This window comes from Carassius auratus, chromosome 43 (assembly GCF_003368295.1).
Source record: "Carassius auratus strain Wakin chromosome 43, ASM336829v1, whole genome shotgun sequence".
In the NCBI taxonomy this organism is placed as follows: Eukaryota; Metazoa; Chordata; class Actinopteri; order Cypriniformes; family Cyprinidae; genus Carassius; species Carassius auratus.
Window position 1 is genome coordinate 7470914 of NC_039285.1, and position 19711 is coordinate 7490624.

The following is a 19711-nucleotide window of genomic DNA, read 5'->3' on the forward strand; positions in this document are numbered from 1 at the left end:
CAAGTGCTGGCCTGAACTGAAACTTCATATCTACATTGTGTTCGGTTTAGCACCTTCATTCTCGACATTTTCAGAGCAAAAATTGGAAATCTCTATGTTCTTATTAAAGTCTTGGATGGTATGTTGACATTCTGATAAATGTTTCATCTTTCAGATCAACCTTCAGCGGCTCTCCCTTTAGAAGATGTAGGAAGTTTCACTTATTCTCAGTTTTTTTGGGGGTCTGATATTGTATTTTTACTGAATTACTGTCACAATCAAAATGACTTGTATCTTAGCAACTAGGTTATTTGTCATTGTCAAAAACATTTCTCAACAACGAGAGTTGCTAATAAAGTTTTTGTTCCCCCGTTAAAGATATCTATGGCTACCAAAACTTGTCTGTGGTATAATAGTTTTACTGTTACTTACTGAGTGACAGTTAAAATACCTAAAGGGATCATTCAACCAAAAATGAAAATTCTGTTATTATCAAATATTTTCTGTGTGTGTGTGTAATGTCCATTCAATATTATTTTTTAGTGTTCCACAGGAAAAAAGTAAATCATAAAGGTGAGTTAGGGTGAGTAAAGTTTTCATTTTTGGCTGAACTATCCCTTTAAGCAACAGTTTAGCATTTCCAGAGGTCACATATCCATTATTTCTCAGTCATTCTATATTACATATTATATTCCCTCTACTACAATTTCCTTATGAATCAGTGAATTGGCTCATTGTAAGATTCTTGCAGCACCCAGAATTTCAGACCTTTTTGTTACCATAATAAACGTGTCTACGGTCTCTCCAATGCCCTGTAGTTCTTTTTCCTGCACATCTTTCTGTCTCTCTCTCCATGATGGGGAGCAGCAGACAGCAGGCAGACCGCTGAGAGGTGTTGCCAGGCAGAGCACTCAAGCAGCAGCAGGAAACAGAGGGAGGGTGGAGGGAGAAAGAAAGAAGGATGGTGTATGAAGGGGGAAGGGCAGAGCTGGCAAGCAGCCTGAGTGGTAGAGATGTACGAGTTTCCCATACTAAAAGGAGAGAGAGAAGTGAAGAAACCCTACAGCACAACCCTGCCCGCATGTCCATTAGGCCTTAAATGACGGAGGGAAGTCCACAAGGAGTGTTAACATGTATACAAAAGATTTATAATAGTACATACAGCTATTCCTCAGAACACAGGGCATTGAGTGCATAGGAGATCAAAACATTAGCACTACTGCAAATAGCAAAATGTGCTTAAATGTGCACATGCAGACTTCCTCAATGTGTGTATTTTCTGCACCTACGGCCAACTAAACAGGCATGAATTTAAAACATATATCATTTTGGGACATTCACACAAATATAAATGTGGGTGTAAATACTATTTTATGTTAAAACATGTTTTTAAATGAGTTATCTTATGCTCACCATACCATAGTTTAGTTTGTGTATGCCAGATATTGTACTTCATGTACAATTTCAGACTATTGTCCTTCCCAAGCTCTTCACCTGTCTCTGAACTATGAAATGTAGTGAAAGGTTACCACAGCTTATAGTGATTTTATCAGGCCATTGTGGACAGTTGCTGTCTAGCCATGATAAATCGGCTATTTGTTAATAGACAAAATATACTGAGAGGAATGCATGCAGAGCCAACAGATACAGGTCACGAAGCAAAGTGCCCCACAGAAGAGAGTAAGGTACCACTAACAATATCAAAGAGCAGAGATAATGTCAGTTGATGGTTATCCTTATTAGTGCAGTTCAAGTGATGTCCCATTTGAGATTGTGCCCTATGAGATCATTCATACTTAAGTTCTTAAGTTCGTACTGTGTCAGGCAGACTTGAGTTAAGTGCCACTAAGCGATTCTGCAAACCAAAAGCACCACTATTAAACATTAATACAATTTTGCATGTTACAGTCACAGCAACAGTTCCCCCTAGAGTCAGTGTGGTGAACCACGGGAAGAGAAATACATGCAAAATACATCTGTCTATCAGTCATTATGTAATCAATGACCTAGTTTTAATGTTTGATTTAACTTTTTTTACATTTTTTTCTGGGATTAACATAGATTCTGGTTCTCAGATCCTCCCATTGGTCTGAGACTTTTGGACCTCACATGTCATAGACCTTGCTCTCACTTCCTGTATTATTTCTCTTATGTATGTATTTATTTATTTGGACCATTGCATTTTGATGTAATCATCTGTCTACTGTCTACCAGTATTACCAGCCAAAGACTTTGATGGATGTTTCGGCATCTTGTGGTACTCAAATTTCAATTCAACTGGCATCCAATTTGGAAGCACACATATTTCACTGTTTCTTTCATCTGAAAGATAAATGACATCCACAGCCTTGGAGAATATGCATCACACATTGTTAAAATGCAGGCTCAGTCCTCGCTGTCTGCTTGCATCACCATTGCCTTTTGAAGAGGACAGCGTGTGTATGTGTGTGTCAGCTGTGAGTGGCACAAGAAAGATGTTTCATGTTTTATTTTGACTTATACTTTATGACTTATGCTATTATAGTCTGAATGACTTCCTGTGTCTAAAGTTATGGCTTTAGTAAGATGGACTGTCATGTAATTTATTGACACTGTTATATGAAAAGCAGTTTTTAGTGCAAGCTATAACAAGTCTAATTGTATATTTAAAATATGTGCTGAAATACAGCATTGTTTAGTGAATTCACAAACAATCTTTTGCAAGATGTTTTATGTATTCGGAAATATAAACAACAACAGATGGATTTCCTTGGTTGAAAAGCTACTAGTATCTGCAAAGAGACTTCTCTACTTCATGTGAATGACAGTTGCTGAGATTCTGTGGAAAACTGTGGGTCCTAACTGACATTCCTTCTTTCTTCCTCCAGTTACTTAGACAGTTTAGATCGGATTGGTGCTCCAGACTACCAGCCCACAGAGCAGGACATTCTGCGAACTCGAGTGAAGACCACCGGGATTGTAGAAACCCACTTCACCTTCAAGAACCTGCACTTCAGGTGAGACTGACTGGCACAGAAATTATACATCTGAATGTACGGTGTGTATTTTTAGAGTACTACAGTTATTATTTTCTCTCATTTTAGATTCAGAATCAGGCCACGTTTCAGATAAAAATAAGTCTGATCTGTTATATGTAGCAAAAAGTGTTTTTAACTCTCATTACAACTGGAGTGGTTATAGACCGAGATGAAGACAGATGAATATCTCCAAACACAGACTTCATCTTACTTCATATCATCTCATCATTCACAGGTTTTTTTTTTCACTCTCTCGGCTGATATCATGTGAAAGCAGAAGACAAAAATGAAAGTGTTGATGTGGGTTAGACAGACAGATATGCTTCCATTATTCTGAATCCATACTGATACAGCAGAAGCTACCATTTCCGCAGAAAAGGGCAGGACCTCAGTGGACAGCGACCATCTGAATGGCATATCCACTAATAATATTGAGGAAAAATCATTGTAGATTTAAGATTTAAGGGTTAATAAATCATAGTCTCATGTTAGTATAGTCATACATGTCACAATTTCATGCTCACAAAGTCTGCTCTGCATTTATAATTTAAAATAAATGTTTTCAGTTTTAATAATTATTCAAATGAAATTTTTCTCTGAGATGGCAGTTGAATTTTCAGCAGCCATGATTTAAGTCATTTAATCTTTCTTAAATCAAGTATGCTGATTTGCTCTGGAAGCATTTTTTTTTTTAATGAAAACATTTGTTCTGCTTAATATTTTTGTGCAAGCTGTGATAGTTTTTTTCAGGATTCTTTGATGAAAAGAACGTTCAAAACAACAGCATTTATTTGAAATCTTTCATTACATTAAGAATGTCTTTACTGTCTAACTTTTGATCCATTTAATGTGTCCTTGCTGAATAAAAGTATTTAAATTGTACTGACCCCAGACTTTTAAACGGTAGTGTATACTGCTTGTGTGATGGAGTGCATTATTGTGTGGTGAGCTCATGTTGAGTTGTGTCCACTCAGGCTGTTTGATGTGGGGGGTCAGAGGTCAGAGAGGAAGAAATGGATCCACTGCTTTGAGGACGTGACCGCCATTATCTTCTGTGTGGCTCTGAGTGGATACGACCAGGTGCTCCATGAAGACGAGACCACGGTGAGCACTAAATATATACACACTCACACGGAGAGACACAAACAAGCACATCTACTGTATGCTTATGCTCTGACACACACGCAATGTGTGACTCAATTGCACGTGCACACTCAGCGGCTGTGTTTATACACTCAAGTGTGCACACTTAACACACTAACAAAAAATGACGGGTATTTCAACATGTTTTCCCATGCTTTAAGAGAGTTACTGTAACTACGCGACGCAGACTATATGATCTTCATCCACTGTTGAACACTGTAATTGCAATTATGTTGCCATTCAATTATACATGATCATAGTGTGCTGTGTGATTATTCACAGCCTTATAATTAAAAAAAGGGCTAGAGAATCTTTTTGTTTAGCTGGTTTTTAAACATTTTTAAGGTCAGTGCTGTTGATAAATCAGCCTCGATTGTGAACTCCCACATTAATCGACACATTAAGTAATGCTTGTGATGTACGTGTCATCGTGCGCATACTGTAAAATTCTTAGAAATAGTAAATAATAGTGAAAAAATAATACTTGATAGTTATTTTTTTAAATTGCTATTCAAACAAACGTACTGTTACAATAAGCTGTAAATTTCAATATTGGTTTAAATGCACTTTATACTGAAAATTTTAGTGTAATATTGATTCAGCCCCACATATCAATAAAGTGGCAGGTTGTTTAAATATTTTAGATGTAATTCCAATATAAATAATTAGCATTTTGTATTTATTTAATTATTGTTGCCACTAAGATTTGTAAGTGTTGGAGATGAGCTGCTAGCAAGCATGCTCTTAAATGTGGGTGGCCTGGGATTGAATCACGGGTCATGTTTTTATGCTCCACACCGTACCATCAAATTCAAGCAAAATTGAATTAAAAACCAAACAATTATAAATTACTGGATAAGTCTGATAATGTCATAGCTTTGAGTATCGTAGCTTTCAAGTTTGTGTTCCAAATGCTTATCCCGTGCTAACTAGCTGCATCCATAATGGTTTCTCAGAGTGCTGGGGGTCCCACCGGGGCATGAATGAATATGTTTGAAAATGTTTGAAAATTAGTCATTCTGGGTGAATGTCATTAGTTTAACACCACAAGCACTTTGCTCACCATGTCCATTTCTTACAACTTGAGATAAAATACACATAAATATTAAATATAGCAGTTAAGTTGATACACATAAATATTAAATATAGCAATTAAGTTGACAGTGCAATAAAACGGCTTAATTTGAGAAATTATAAAACGTTATTTAAACATTACATAGGCTAATCATGAATTATGACGACTTGTAACTGCGATTGTTTACTTAAAATAATTTAGTAGACAAGTTCAACACACACACACACACACACAAAAAGCCAAGCAAATGTCTTTTAAGTTCTATGAACCCTTTTACAGTGTCCTTTAAAATAAAAAAAAGAAAATATTTATTAATGTCCCGATGCTATTGTTTGATTCTGTGACCGTGCCAGTTAAATCATGGCATGTGTGATGAGTCATGTTTGGACGTCTGTGTGTGACACAGGCCTCTGATCTGTCCAGACACACTCTCTTGACAAACTCTGATAAGAGATTTTTTACAACATCAGAGGGATTTACGGTGAAGCTTTTTGGACATAAGAAGGCTTTTATGGCTAGAAACATGGCCGCCCATAAATACAGCAAATCTCAGATGTCCATATTCACCTGATCAATGAAAGCAATAAAAAAAACGAAGACAGATTCTATTATTTTGTAAGAAAGTCCTGGCAAAACAAATGGACAGAGATAAACATACAGATCCTGTGAATACACACTTTCTGTATGTGTCTCCTGGCAGTGCTCATACATTCAGCGCTCTATCAGTGTTTACGCATTTACTGTCTGACATTCTGTCCCGACCTTCTCTCCTGTGCAACCTGTGACCTTTCCTCCTCCATTTCAAAACAAACAAGAGTTGACCGTCTGTATAGAACTGTTCTTTTCTTCATTTGTGACATGGACCGATTCTGCATTGCTCCACTATTGTTTAGCATTTAAGTGTGTATGTTTGTACAGTACGTGCGAGTCTGTGAGCACATGTGAGTATCAACAGCGGTGGTATCTGGGGGTGGGAAATGTGAGTGAAGTGGTGAAGTGTTGGGTTCTGGTGCATGTCCGGTCCCGCTCGGCTGCTCCCGTGGCCTCCAGCGGCCACCTCTGCATCTGCGTCTCTCCTTCAAAACATCTCAGCTGCTCTTCTGTCATCTCTCGCCATCGGCTTTCTTCTCTAACCATTCGCTAAACAATCCAGTCCAGCTCTACAGGCGGCCCTTCCACAGGTATGAAATTATCATTACCAAACCTCAGTTGAAGTACATACTACAAAAACCTGGAAGCAGTAGGCTTTATGTTGTGCTTTCAACTTGCTGTAAATTAAAGGGATAGATCAGCCAAAAATGAATATTCTGTTATCATTTCAGTGGAATTCTCTACACACTTTGTATGAATATATATATGAAATTAGTTTTTAAGTAAATCTTACACCAATTTTTTTTTCAATGCATTTACACAATTAAAGTCAGTGTGTTAAATGTTGTTTTGGACTTTCATTATATGGACAAAATCCTACATAATTTTCATGTTTTGGTGAACTACCCCTTTTAGTGTTTGCTTGTGTGCTTGTTTCTGATATATGCTAGATTTCATGAAATTATATCAGATATTCTATATGCATTGCTAGTTCTTTTCAAATCCTTAATTTTTAATTGGGTTAACTGGCTTAGGTGATCGGCTGAACTCATTTTTTCCAGTTTCCTCTTAAAATGATCAGACACATCAAAGAGAGCGTCACTGCTTCCAGCTCTGATTTCATGATCATTCAGATGACATGTATATATGAATAATAATTTATTAATTGCATATGAAAATAAGGATTGTATATATCTTTATTGTTTCCCCATTATAATTAACATGAGATTCTTTGTATACCATCATGATGATATAAGTAATTCATTTCTTAGGTAGCAGATTAAGCAGAATATATTTAGTTTCCTTTTCTGGCTTATTGGCTCTTCCTGTTTTTCTGCTCAAGTCTCACTTAATATTCTAATGTTGCACTCAAAGTGTGATTGCACCTGAATATGTGTGTGTGTGTGTGTGTAGATAAGAGCGCCTGAGAGTGAGTGTGTGTATGTGGGTTTAGATTTTTTTGTATATGTTTTATTTTAAAAATGCTACGAGATCTATTTTAAAGGTGGGATTATGCATGTTTAAGAATATATATATATATATATATATATATATATATATATATATATATATATATATATATGCAGAGAGAGAGAGAGAGAGAGAGTATGTCCCCATTTATAGCTGAGTAAATGTTTAAGTCTGTGTGTTTGTGGAAGAATATCTATAAATGATGCTGATGTCTTCTTTCTCTTTCTGCAGAACCGCATGCACGAGTCCTTGAAGCTGTTTGACAGCATCTGCAACAGCAAATGGTTCACAAACACCTCCATCATTCTCTTTCTCAACAAGAAGGACATATTTGAGGAGAAAATTAAGAAATCTCCCTTAAGTATCTGCTTCCCAGAGTATACAGGTAAACTAAATACCCTGGCGTTAAGTAATACGAGCAAAGGAAGAAAAGACAGATACTGTAGGATGAAAAGACAAAATAGTTGAGGAGAGGATTGAAGAAAGACATTCTCTCCAGATGCCAATTAGCACAATAAATATTCAGGAAAAGAACCATCCTGTTATTTGATTTCCTTTCGGGTGGATTCACACCCCTAATCTGGACAGCTTGCATTTCTGTATTCTCCAGCACTGAGGGGAAAACAGCCAAAACAGTCACTTGCTATTCCCTGTTCATTTTTATTTTGTAGCTCTGAGCTTTTCGTCTTCCTCCATAGCTGCTCTTAAACATTTCCTCACCCATTATACTGAATGATAGATGGAAAACAGGCTGCACAAACAATCACAAATAAGTTTGAGAGACAGAAAGAAGTTTTCTGAGAATGTAACTGTAGTCAGAGAAAAATTGCCTGAAGAAATTTCCGCTGCCTGAGGACATTTATCTTAGTGGGATAAATTGCCTAAAAACAAATGTCACTATTTTTTTCTGCTGTCTGACATTTTAATGGCTTTGAATCAGAACTGATATGTTTTTAATCTGTGTTAGTTAAAAGTAAGCATGACTGATAGTTTTTTTTTTTTGTCAAGGGCAATCTTTACACTAGTTATGAAAAATATTTTATATACAAATTTTATTTATAAATGTAAATCTAAATGAACACTGTTTCTGACATATCTGATAAATCAGTTATTTTAATAAAAGGGATCATATAGACTTCTGTACTTTATTTCAGAGAGCTAAGAATTAGTACAAGGTATTCAGGCATATTAATAATATTAATATTTATAATAATATTAATATTCCATAATATTATATATATGTTTTTATTACTTTGTATTAATATAATTAATAATTATATAATATGTGCAAACCTTTTTTATTTTATTTTATTTTTTTATTTCAGTTCAGTGTTCAGTTTTATATTTTGATTCTCTTTTTTTATTATTCTTTCTTTATTCATCTGCTGCTTTTCCATCCTTACCTGACTCATCCTGTGCTGCAGGTTCAGACACGTTCATGGAAGCGGTGGGCTACATTCAGTCCCAGTACGAGAGTAGGAACAAGTCAGTCGACAAGGAGATCTACTCTCACATCACCTGTGCTACAGACACAGACAACATTCAGTTTGTCTTCGACGCTGTCACCGATGTCATCATCGGTAACAACCTGCGCTTCACTGGCCTCTACTAACCCTCAGTGATACCCAGCTCTTTCACCACACCTAAATACAGTGGCAACTGTTGTCAGATATGTGACATTTTATCTTTGTTTTATACTTCAGTGACGGCCTTAAAGTGAGAACTAACTCAAATCTTTGAAAGTTCTCACAGAGCTGTTCTTTAATTTATGGGGTAAATTTAAAGCATAGGCCTGAACTCAACTATTAATTTTGGCACATTTGTTTCAAATGTGCTTTGAATGTCCTTCTTGACACGTTCCTGGTGTGTTAGAGAGAGGTCAGGAGATACTTTGAGTAAAAATTGGTGCCAAATTGCTCCACTACTTCCTACTTATGTTATAACTGAGCTTGTAACGTCAGACATATTATTTTGTCCTTATTAAACAGTATGCAGATAAATAATTAGAGATTCAATGAGGTTGTGTGGTAATATTTTAAATTCCAGTGACTATGTAAGTGGCACTATAATGATGCTCTATATACATTGTATTATTTTCAAATGAATGCATTATGGGTTATGAATTTCAGTGAATATTCACTAGCTGGCTCATATTACATTACAGTACATGTGTTCTGAGTTGGCAGCAGTCTCAGAGTGTTGATGAAACACTAGGCTTGACATTTACAGTACTTGGCATTTAGAAGAGAGTGCAAATGTCCAATGTCCTGAGCCAGACCACAACAATGTTACCCTCTTAGCATCCTAAAAAACAACCGGAGGACGTGTTACTCCAATATAGAATTGGAGACAACCAGGACATTCCAATGATACAAAAGTTGTGCATGTTGTTGAGACTAAGCTGATTTATGAAGAGAAAATAACTAGATTTAAATAACATATCAGATGCATATATATATATATATATATATATATATATATATATATATATATATATATATATATATATATATATATATATATATATTACAATTTTGTGTCAGTAAGAATTTTTACATTTTTTTTTTTTTTACAATGGCTGCATTTATTTGATCAAAAATAAAGGCATTCATTTGAATATTTATTTAACTTTTCTATTTGAATATTTTTAAAATGTAAGTTATAACTGTGATGGTAAAAGCCACATTGTCAGCAGCCAATATTCTAGTCTTCAGTGTCACATGATCCTTCAGAAATCATTCTAATATGCTGATATGGTGCTCAAGAATCAAGAACCGTGATACATTTTTCATTATTCTTTAATGAATAGAGAGTTCAAAGAATAGCACTTGTTTGAAATAAAAATTGTGGCAGTGTAAAAATCTTTACAATCACTTTTGTTCAGTTTAATGCATCATTGTTGTATAGAAGTATTAATTCCTTAAAATAAAATAAAACTGACCCCAAAATGTGTACTACAATCACATGCAACAACTGGAGTAATATGATTCATCAGTATGATTGAAGTAATAGAATCACAAAGCTTTCTCACTACACATTGTCTGCTATTTCGTTTGTAAGTCAGTATATTATATACTATTTTGCTTCATTGCTGGGCGCAGTATGCAGTAGTCATATAAGGGCCAGAACAGTTCTAATCGAATGTAACAAGTACTAAATGGACCAGAGCTGAAAAGACTACTTGGTCTGATGAGCTGTTGCTTTCTCAAGAATAAGCAGATATGTGCCTTGCATTTAACTGAGACCTTGACCATTAGGCCTGCGTTGAGTCTCTGTGAATGTGAAAATACAGATCTGTAATTGACAATAATTCACAGTGCCATATATGTTTTGGATGTGTACAGGGCTTTTTAATGTTCATCTCTCCATAGGATCACTTTAGTGTGGGGATTATACATTGATCAGGTTGACATATAAATGATTTTTGACCTTTTTTATGTCTGATGAAAGGTATTTTTAATCTTGTGCAACACAAATTGTATTTTGGCACCACAAGCACACCATGACTGAATTATCCAAAAGACCCCGTTGAGTCCTAATTTTGTATTTATTTTTATTTTATTTTAATGAGTCTCCCTCAGCCTTTCGCTGAACTGTCTTTGAGAGGTTCATGCTTCATAATATGCACCCTGACTTAGTAAAACATCATATTTTCTGACCTTTAAACCTCAATCATTTATTAGCCACTGTTAATCAATGAGAAATATAACTGAATTTAAAGCTGCAGTAGGTAACTTTTTTTTTGTTAAACCTGTCATTATGTCCTGACAGTAGAATATGAGACAGATAATCTGTGAAAAAAATCAAGCTCCTCTGGCTCCTCCCAGTGGTCCTATTGCCATTTGCGGAAAATCCATCGCTCCCGGTAAGAAACAACCAATCAGAGCTGCGGTCCGTAACTTTGTTTGTGTTCAAAATTTAGAAAAATGCATATAATAAGCGAGTACACCATGAATCCATTTTCCAAACCGTGTTTTAGCTTGTCCTGAATCACTAGGGTGCACCTATAATAAGTGTTTATATTCAGACTATTTTAGATTGCTTCGGGGGTACCGCGGCGGAGTAACCCAGTACCTTTGTGATTCTTCATAGACATAAACAGAGAGAAGTAGTTCCGGCTACGATGTTCTTCCGCAAGACGCAAGCAGTTCTGTTTATTAACCGCTAGAGCGTCAAAAGTTACCTAACGCAGCTTTAATCATTTGCTTCAGACAGCCAAGAGACAGTGATTCCTTTTATAAACCGAAAAGTTAAATCCGTAACCGTAACTGCACAATTTAATTAACTAAATCATGTACTGTCTGAAGGTTTCCTTGATGTTTGCATTGTGCCAACTATGAACAGTTAATGTGTTATTATAAGGCCATCGTCAGTACTACTAAGCAACTTTCAGCCATTGTTCAGGTCCATTATTGGTCAGTTTACACACATTTAGAGATTATATAGCTGCATAGTGGCTTTCTTTCTAGAAGCCAAACAAAAAGTGTAAAGGGAAACAGTTTCATTTTTAGTCCTTTGACCTTTATCTCAGTTTGATGGGCCATAAAATTGGTATTATTATTTTAAAGGATTATGAGTAATGAGACGGGTGGCTCATGTACATCAATTGTCAGCTCAGACACATGACTAATTAGGTCAGTGGCCAAGGTAAAGAAACGTTCCTGGGGGACAAAGGCCAATTTGTTCCCTGGCTTGCAGCCATAGTACAAATAACTGTTGGTGATGTATCCAGACTCCTTTCATCAGACTGACTAATGTGATAAGTTCAAGCGGTACATTTTGCTAATGTGGCATAATTTGCTTGAAATGGCACTTAAATTTGAAATAGTGAGTTCCATTGTAGTGTTTAATTCATATTTGATTCTAATTAAATACATTAGGACCCAGCAGATGGGAGCCATGCTCTCCCATCACACAAATTACTGTAATGTCACCGTCCATAATTTTTTATTTGTTTGTTATTGTCAAACTGCTGTAATTATTGTTTATATGTGTGTCTCACTGCTGTGATTATTTATTGAACAGTGGCTGTCTATTTATATGACATGAATGAATAAAATACTCATGGATTTCTGGTGTGTGGTGCTCATTTTTAAGTCCTGCATCTTCTGCAAAGTAAACACAGATTTTGAGTGCTGTTTAGATTATTTTCTCTGCGTAATTATAATATTTGTGGTGAATCATCACTACCCGAGTGGAACAGATATTAATAGTTTCACCAAACTGTCACCAAGAATTTGAAATCACATTGCTAAAGTAGGTTAAAACAATCGTTTCTTTCTTTGTCATCAGTTGATGTTTTGCTTTTTATGGGCTTCAGCTTCTGTAGTTGCTTATCTTGACTCTTGCTGTATGTATTTCTCCACTAAACTTTTCTTGTTATTCTGTCTGCCTCTATTTCTCTGTCTATCCTCTATTCTGGTTTCTTTTCCTCTTGCAGAATCGCATGCACGAGTCTCTTATGCTGTTCGATTCCATCTGTAACAACAAATTCTTCATTGACACTTCCATCATTCTCTTCCTCAACAAGAAAGACCTGTTTGCTGAAAAGATCAAGAAATCTCCCCTAAGTATCTGTTTCCCTGAATACACAGGTAAGAATGATTCCTGTAGTTAAGAAGCCTTTGGAAATGTACATTTTTAAACTCTCTTAACACAGAAGGATGTTTCTGATTAGTCAGGTCAGGGGTAGTGATGTCGGAGGCCCATTAGTTTGGGTTCACAGTATGAATAATAGACTTTGAAGGCACTGTAATATGGGAGGTAAAGGATGTAGCAGTGCTGTTGAGAATCTTGCGTGTGAAGTTATATAAAATGTGGGAACAGAGAGATGTCTGGAGGTCTGTTAAACTCTCTTCCAGCAAATTACAATTCACTGCCTCCATTGGACCCATTTCTGTGTTGCTTTTATATACAGTTGCCCGAAAAAGCATTTGGAGACTCCAGTAACACTTAAAAATGTATTTGCATTATAAAGTACACAAAAATATCCAACTAAAGTTATTTCTTTAAAAAAAAAAAAAAATCACACTTTTGAAGCAGAAATATTAATTAATTCTATAATATTAATTAATTACTCTAAATGTTTAATAATATTAATTAAAGAATTAGAAATTAATGTAATGTTAGCAGTATTTTTAAGACAAATACATTGTATGTAATTAATAAATAAATGAATTATAATCAACATAAAATAAATGGATTGAATAAAATAATAAATTGTTAATTAAATAAATTATTAAATAAATAATATATACAGGTGCTTCCCAATGAATTAGAATGTCAAGGAAAAGTTCATTTATTTCAGTAATTCAACTCAAATTGTGAAATTTATGTATTAAATTTAATGCACACAGACAGAAGTAGTCTAAGTCTTTGTTTCTTTTAATTGTGATGATTTTGGCTCACATTTAACAAAAACCCACCAATTCACGATCTCAACAAATTAGAATAAGATGAAATGCCAATGAGCTAATAAACTCAAAACACCTGTAAAGGTTTCCTGAGCCTTCAAAATGGTCTCTGACAATCATTGACGCCCTTGACAAGGAGTGTAAGTCACAAAAATCCATTGCCAATAAGCTGGCTGTTCACAGAGTGCTGTATCCAAGCATGCTAACAGAAAGTTGAGTTGAACGAAAAAGTGTGGAAGAAAAAGATGCACAACCAACCGAGAGAACCGCAGCCTTACGATGATTGTCAAGCAAACTGGATTCAAGAATTTGAGTGAACTTCACAAGGAATGGACTGAGGCTGGGGTCAAGGCATCAAGAGCCACCACACACAGAAGTGTCAAGGAATTTGGCTACAGTTGTCGTATTCTTCTTGTACCACAGACAATGTCAGAGGCATCTTACCTGGGCTAAGGAGAAGAAGAAATGGTCCTAGATTCTGGAGGGATGGTGGAGAAGCTCATAGCCCAAGTTGCTTGAAGTCCAGTGTTAAGTTTCCACAGTCTGTGATGATTTGGGGTGCAATGTCATATGCTGGTGTTGGTCCATTGTGTTTTTTGAAAACCAAAGTCACTGTACCCGTTTACCAAGAAATTTTGGAGCACTTCATGCTTCCTTCTGCTGACCAGCTTTATGAAAATGCTGATTTCATTTCCCAGAAGGATCTACAGTACCAACACTGCCAAAAGCACCAAAAGTTGGTTAAATGACCATGATGTTGTGTTTGACTGGCCAGCAATCTCACCAGACCTGAACCCCATAAAGAATCTATGGGCTATTGTCAAGAGGAAAATGAGAAACAAGAGAACAACAAATGCAGATGAGCTGAAGGCCACTGTCAAAGAAACCTGGGCTTCCATACACCTCAGCAGTGCCACAAACTAATCACCTCCATGCCACGCCGAATTGAGAAAGTAATTAATTCAAAAGGAGCCCCTACCAAGTATTGAGTACATGTACAGTAAGTTAACATACTTTCCAGAAGGCCTTTTTATTGGTTTTATGAAGTATTCTAATTTGTTGAGATAGTGAATTGGTATGTTTTTGTTAAATGTGATCCAAAATCATCACAATTAAAAGTGACAAAGACTTAAACTACATCTGTCTGTGTGCATTGAATTTATTTAATACATAAATTTAACAATTTGAGATGAATTACTGAAATAAATACACTTTTCCTCGACATTCTAATTTATTGAGAAGCACCTGTAATATCTCATTAACTATTATCTATATAGTCTATATAATATTTTGACAGACATTGTTCAACAGTTATTATTTAAATTTTGTTTAGAATGAAGACAAATATTTGCACTATTATAATATATGTATTAAATGTATAGTATATGTTTAAACTACTAAATTAATAAACAATAAACAGCATCTTAGCATCTTGATATTTTGTTCAAAAAACAAGATTTAAATTAGTAAATTAATTATTATGAACTACTAAGTGAATTATTAAATGTAACTATAAGTTGATAAATGCAATATCGCAACATCTTGATATATTGTTCAGTGTTGTTTGTGTCCATAATTAATAAGATAAAGTCAATCTGTGGTTACTCAACTAGGACATCTAAGAAAAGCATTGTCTAGTATTACATGAATGCAAATGTTCTTTCATAATGCAATGACATTTTAAGCGTGACTGTAAATGGTCTCATACATAACCAAGATACAGAAGCATCTCATTGGGACACTTCCTTCATAAGGAGCCAAGTTAAAGAATGCATGGCTTTTAGAGAACAGAAGAGAAGGGACATTTGTGAATGTCAGAAGTCACCAAGGTCATATTATATATTGGGTTAATGAGCATTTTGAGTGACAAGTACAAAGCTGTTTTGTAGATCAGAGGACCACTTTTATGCCATTTTTTATTTTGGCATAATATCAGAACCTCTTTCTCTCACATACTCATTTGATCTCTGTATCCCTCCGTAGGTCCAAACACCTACGACGATGCAGCTGCTTACATCCAAGCACAATTTGAAAGCAAGAACCGCTCACCTAATAAGGAGATCTACTGTCACTTGACCTGTGCCACGGATACAGGAAACATCCAGGTGGTGTTCGATGCCGTGACCGACATCATCATCGCCAACAACCTGCGAGGCTGCGGCTTGTACTGAGGCCCGCCCCCTCCCTCTCGAGCCACTTCTTTGGAAATGATTATTATTGAAAATGCAAGTTGGTAAATAATGATAACGATAATTTTAAAATAGGCATATACAAATATATAAATATATTATATATATATATATGAAATGTTTTTAGTTTGTCTTTCAAAGAGCTGCCAACAGAACTGATTTCTTATAGAAACCCAGCCTTTATGGTTTTAGAACAAAGTTGGGACCTTTTTTTGTGGTGTTTTTGTTTTTTCTTTGCTGTTGTATGTTTCGTTCTCCCCCGTTTTCCACTGTGTCTTTATCACTTTAACTAAACAACCCTCTTTTTTTTTATAAATGTCTTTCTTTGACTATATTTTTTATGTTTTATGTCATTGTATGTATATTTATTACACAAATATCAGTCAGGGGGATGACCTGTACATGTTTGCCTGGCTATATGAATTTACTTTGACGATAACATGAAGTTAGCTTAATCCACGGTTATGCTAGTCTTGAGCACTACAGTTCAAGTCAGTTGTGGCGTGTCCTTGTTTTGGCTTTTTAATCACTGTAGTACCGTTCCATATCATAGAGAACGGAATAACCCAGGCTTTTCCTACATTTCGTCTCTACCCATCACTTCCATAGCTCAGCTGTCTGGGGAAGGGCCTGGGCCGCTTGACATGTGACCCCAGGTCTGTCGAACCAGTACGATGATTGCAAGTGTCATATCAGTGCCAACCTTCTGAGAATGACGTGACTGGGAACAGTACTAGAAAACACTAGGTCACTGTTATAGGAACTTATTAACATTTGTCTTGTGAGAAACTTTTACTTTTGTATTGTTGTTGATTAATTTATTAATTTATTTATTGATCATCTGTCCCACGCACTTCCTTTGTACTTACTTCACTTCGTCCATTCTTCAACCTCTCGTCCGTTGTCACCCTTCCCTCTTCATTCCTTCTTCTCCCCAGGCTTCTTCCTGTTTTAGTTTGGCTGGGTAATGGAGTCCCCGTCACTGAGAGCATGACCCCCTCAGCCTTTGTATAAAGAAACAGCTAACTGCTTCACATAGCTAATGGTGTGAAAAGAGAGAATAAAACACAAAATAAAAAGAACAAAAAAAAGAGGAAAAAAAAGAAAACACTTAAAAGACAGACACAGCAAAAAAGAATGGGCATCAAGTGGGCGGGGTTACAGGGTGGGCGGGTAGATGTGGGGCTCAGGGAAACGATGTGGAGGCTTGCAGATGAAGGTCACTGAGCTGTCAGTCTTTGTAGAAAGCTGTAGATCCTCCAATTCTAGAATCCTTACGAGTAGAGATAATTGATAAAGAAAAAAAAAAAAGGATGACAATAATATCAGACAATGACGACGATGAAGATGATAACACCAATATCAATGATTATTCTGTAATATTATTAAAGGTATATTTCTTGTGCTTTGTAGCTAAAGAACTTTTTTGTTCCCTCTCTCCCCCTTTTTTTAAAAAAAGAAGAATTTTGCAAGGGTTCCTGTGATCCACTCTTGAAACGTTCTTACTGACTTACCCATGTTGATGTTGATGAACTGTACCGATTCTTTTTGCCTGTTCGCCCTGCATTGCAATGTCTTTACTTAGCCTGAATTGCAGTATATGTATTGATTTTGTTATTTTTTTTCGTTCGATCTAATCACTTTTTGGTGGCACGGCTCTGCCCCCGGTGCTGGAGAGGGCGGGGCTGTGCACGGCTGTACAGATTCATGCGCTTTCTCTTGGTTTTTTGAGAATTGTACTCAAACACCTTCCAGGTCTGCATAGAAAAGCACAGCTCTCACCTATCACATGTAGATTTGGAAAGATGTATCTCTCCTCCCTCTCTGCCTTCTCAGTTTGAAATGTAAAGAAAAATAGAAAAAAAAAAACTGTACAATTACCTTCACCACCGTTGATTTTGATTCTCCTTCCCTTCTTTTTTTAATCCTTTCTTTTTCTCTCCAAGTGAATGCTTTTGTGCTGCTTTTTCTCCCTCTTCTTTAGTGAATGGTTGTTCTTTCATGTGGGATGTTCGTGCTGGAAAACCAATCGAATGTAGTGTTTACATTAAAAGCCACAGTTTTCATGACTACAACCTGGAGCTTTTTACTTTTGATTGATAATCATTCCACTGTTAATCTGCTTTGCCGTTTATATATTTTGCTGATTACTCAAATGAATGAGGCCTCCAAGATGGCTTATGACTCAGATGAAACAATACAGATACCAACAGAGATTAGTTAGTGTAAATGATGATTCAAGGTAAATTTATCCACCATTAATGCAGTACTAAAATTACATACAGTATTCACGATTAAATGTAAGGTGATCTGTTTTAATTCAACCTCTTCACCACTGTGTGCTATATTTACTATAAACACTGTCAACATCTTAGTATGCAATATCAAGTTGGGGAAATATTCATTTGACCCCCTGCTGATTTTCTAAGTTTGCCATTACAAAGAAATGAAGGGTTTGTAAATTTTATGGTAGGTTTATTTTAATCTATAGAGACAAAATACCCATCAAAAAATCTTCTTGTGCCACTCCTGTGTTGCCTTGGTGATATGTTTTGGGTCATTGTAATCCTTGAAGACTTATCCATGACCCATCTTCATTGTTCTGGCTGAGAGAAGATTTGACAGTACATGTGTTTTTTCCTGGATTGTTTGGTTGGTATTCTGTCTCTAATCATTAAAATGAACCTTTTCTTTGTAAGTGGGCTAACAAAATCAGCAGTGGGTCAAATACATATTTCCCCAACTGTAGGGGACATGGAGGAAGTACGCTTGAATCCCAAGGGAAATAATTATGTCTTAATGTGCCTCTTAAGTGTGTCTTCAGCCAGATGGTTTTGGAGAGAGAAGAAGGAGATGCTCAGTCACTCTACCACAGCTTCAAAAGAGGAAGCACCACTTTGTGTCAGTCTGATTGGATGATAATTGCAATGAGAGCTTCAAATATGGAAAGAGAGGGAGAGAAAATGAGAGGAAGAGTTTGTGTGTGGGTTAAGGCAGGATGAAATGTAGACTATGATGGGAAACTGCAGATGTAATTGGTGTCAACTCCCTCCACCCAACTTAACACAAAGGCTTAATATAGCTACAGTGAAGAAGCACTCTGTCTTAGTGACACCTATCTAACTATGTTTATATATGTATGTGTATATATGTATGTGTATATATATATTGTGGCGGAAGGAAAAACGACAGACACAGTGGTGCGCTGTCAGGCCTAAAATTTAGAGGTAAATGTGTGCAAAGGGAAAGAGTGCTCACAATAAACATGATCTGGTGTTCTCGTCGTACTAAGGGGTTTGTGAAGGTGAGGCAGAATTCAGGTTCAGAGACTAGATGATCCGGCATCCTGGCCCGACGACTGTGTAACGGGGGCGGTTCTCATCCGGAAGCTTGTGACTTCGGTGGCACGGAGATCCCTCAACGCTCCCTTCATGGACCCACGAAGACACCAGCGTGCAAGGATGGGGCAAAGAGGCAGGCCTCCCTATTCCTATGATGGCAAAGCTGAAATTTTTACAGCAATTACTCCAGTCTTCAATGTCACATGATCCTTCAGAAACCATTCTAATATGCTGATTTTGAACAGCCTTTATTCATTTGAACAGTAGTGTGTATATATTAATATATGTTATTTGCATATTACTAGCTACAGTATATATTCATATTTTACATCATCGAACAACATGCTTTAATTGATGGCATTAGGGCAACAGAAAAAGAGAGGAAAAATATCAGAGCAGATGATGTCAGGTGGATCACAAAGGAAAGTTGTCCTTCACCCTCTTCTGGTAATGACAGGTATTGCTTCCTTTTATATATTTTTATACTGTATAT

The 19711-nt window shown here is 36.2% G+C and overlaps 1 protein-coding gene across 3 annotated transcripts in view; it reads left to right on the forward strand.

The window, feature by feature from the left end:
• Nucleotides 1-17952, forward strand: part of LOC113061598 (guanine nucleotide-binding protein G(o) subunit alpha) — an 88848-nt gene extending 70896 nt beyond the window's left edge. The window contains exons 5-8 of one of the 3 annotated variants that reach the window (XM_026230842.1): nt 2847-2975; nt 3971-4100; nt 7507-7660; nt 8700-9730. In XM_026230842.1, the coding sequence (XP_026086627.1) occupies nt 2847-2975; nt 3971-4100; nt 7507-7660; nt 8700-8887 (601 nt within the window). In that variant the 3' untranslated portion in view covers nt 8888-9730. Of the gene's footprint in view, nt 1-2846; nt 2976-3970; nt 4101-7506; nt 7661-8699; nt 9731-12715; nt 12870-15671 lie in introns of those variants that run through there. The other 2 variants (XM_026230843.1, XM_026230841.1) reach the window with 2 other exon arrangements.
• The last annotated feature ends 1759 nt before the right edge of the window (nt 17953-19711 follow it).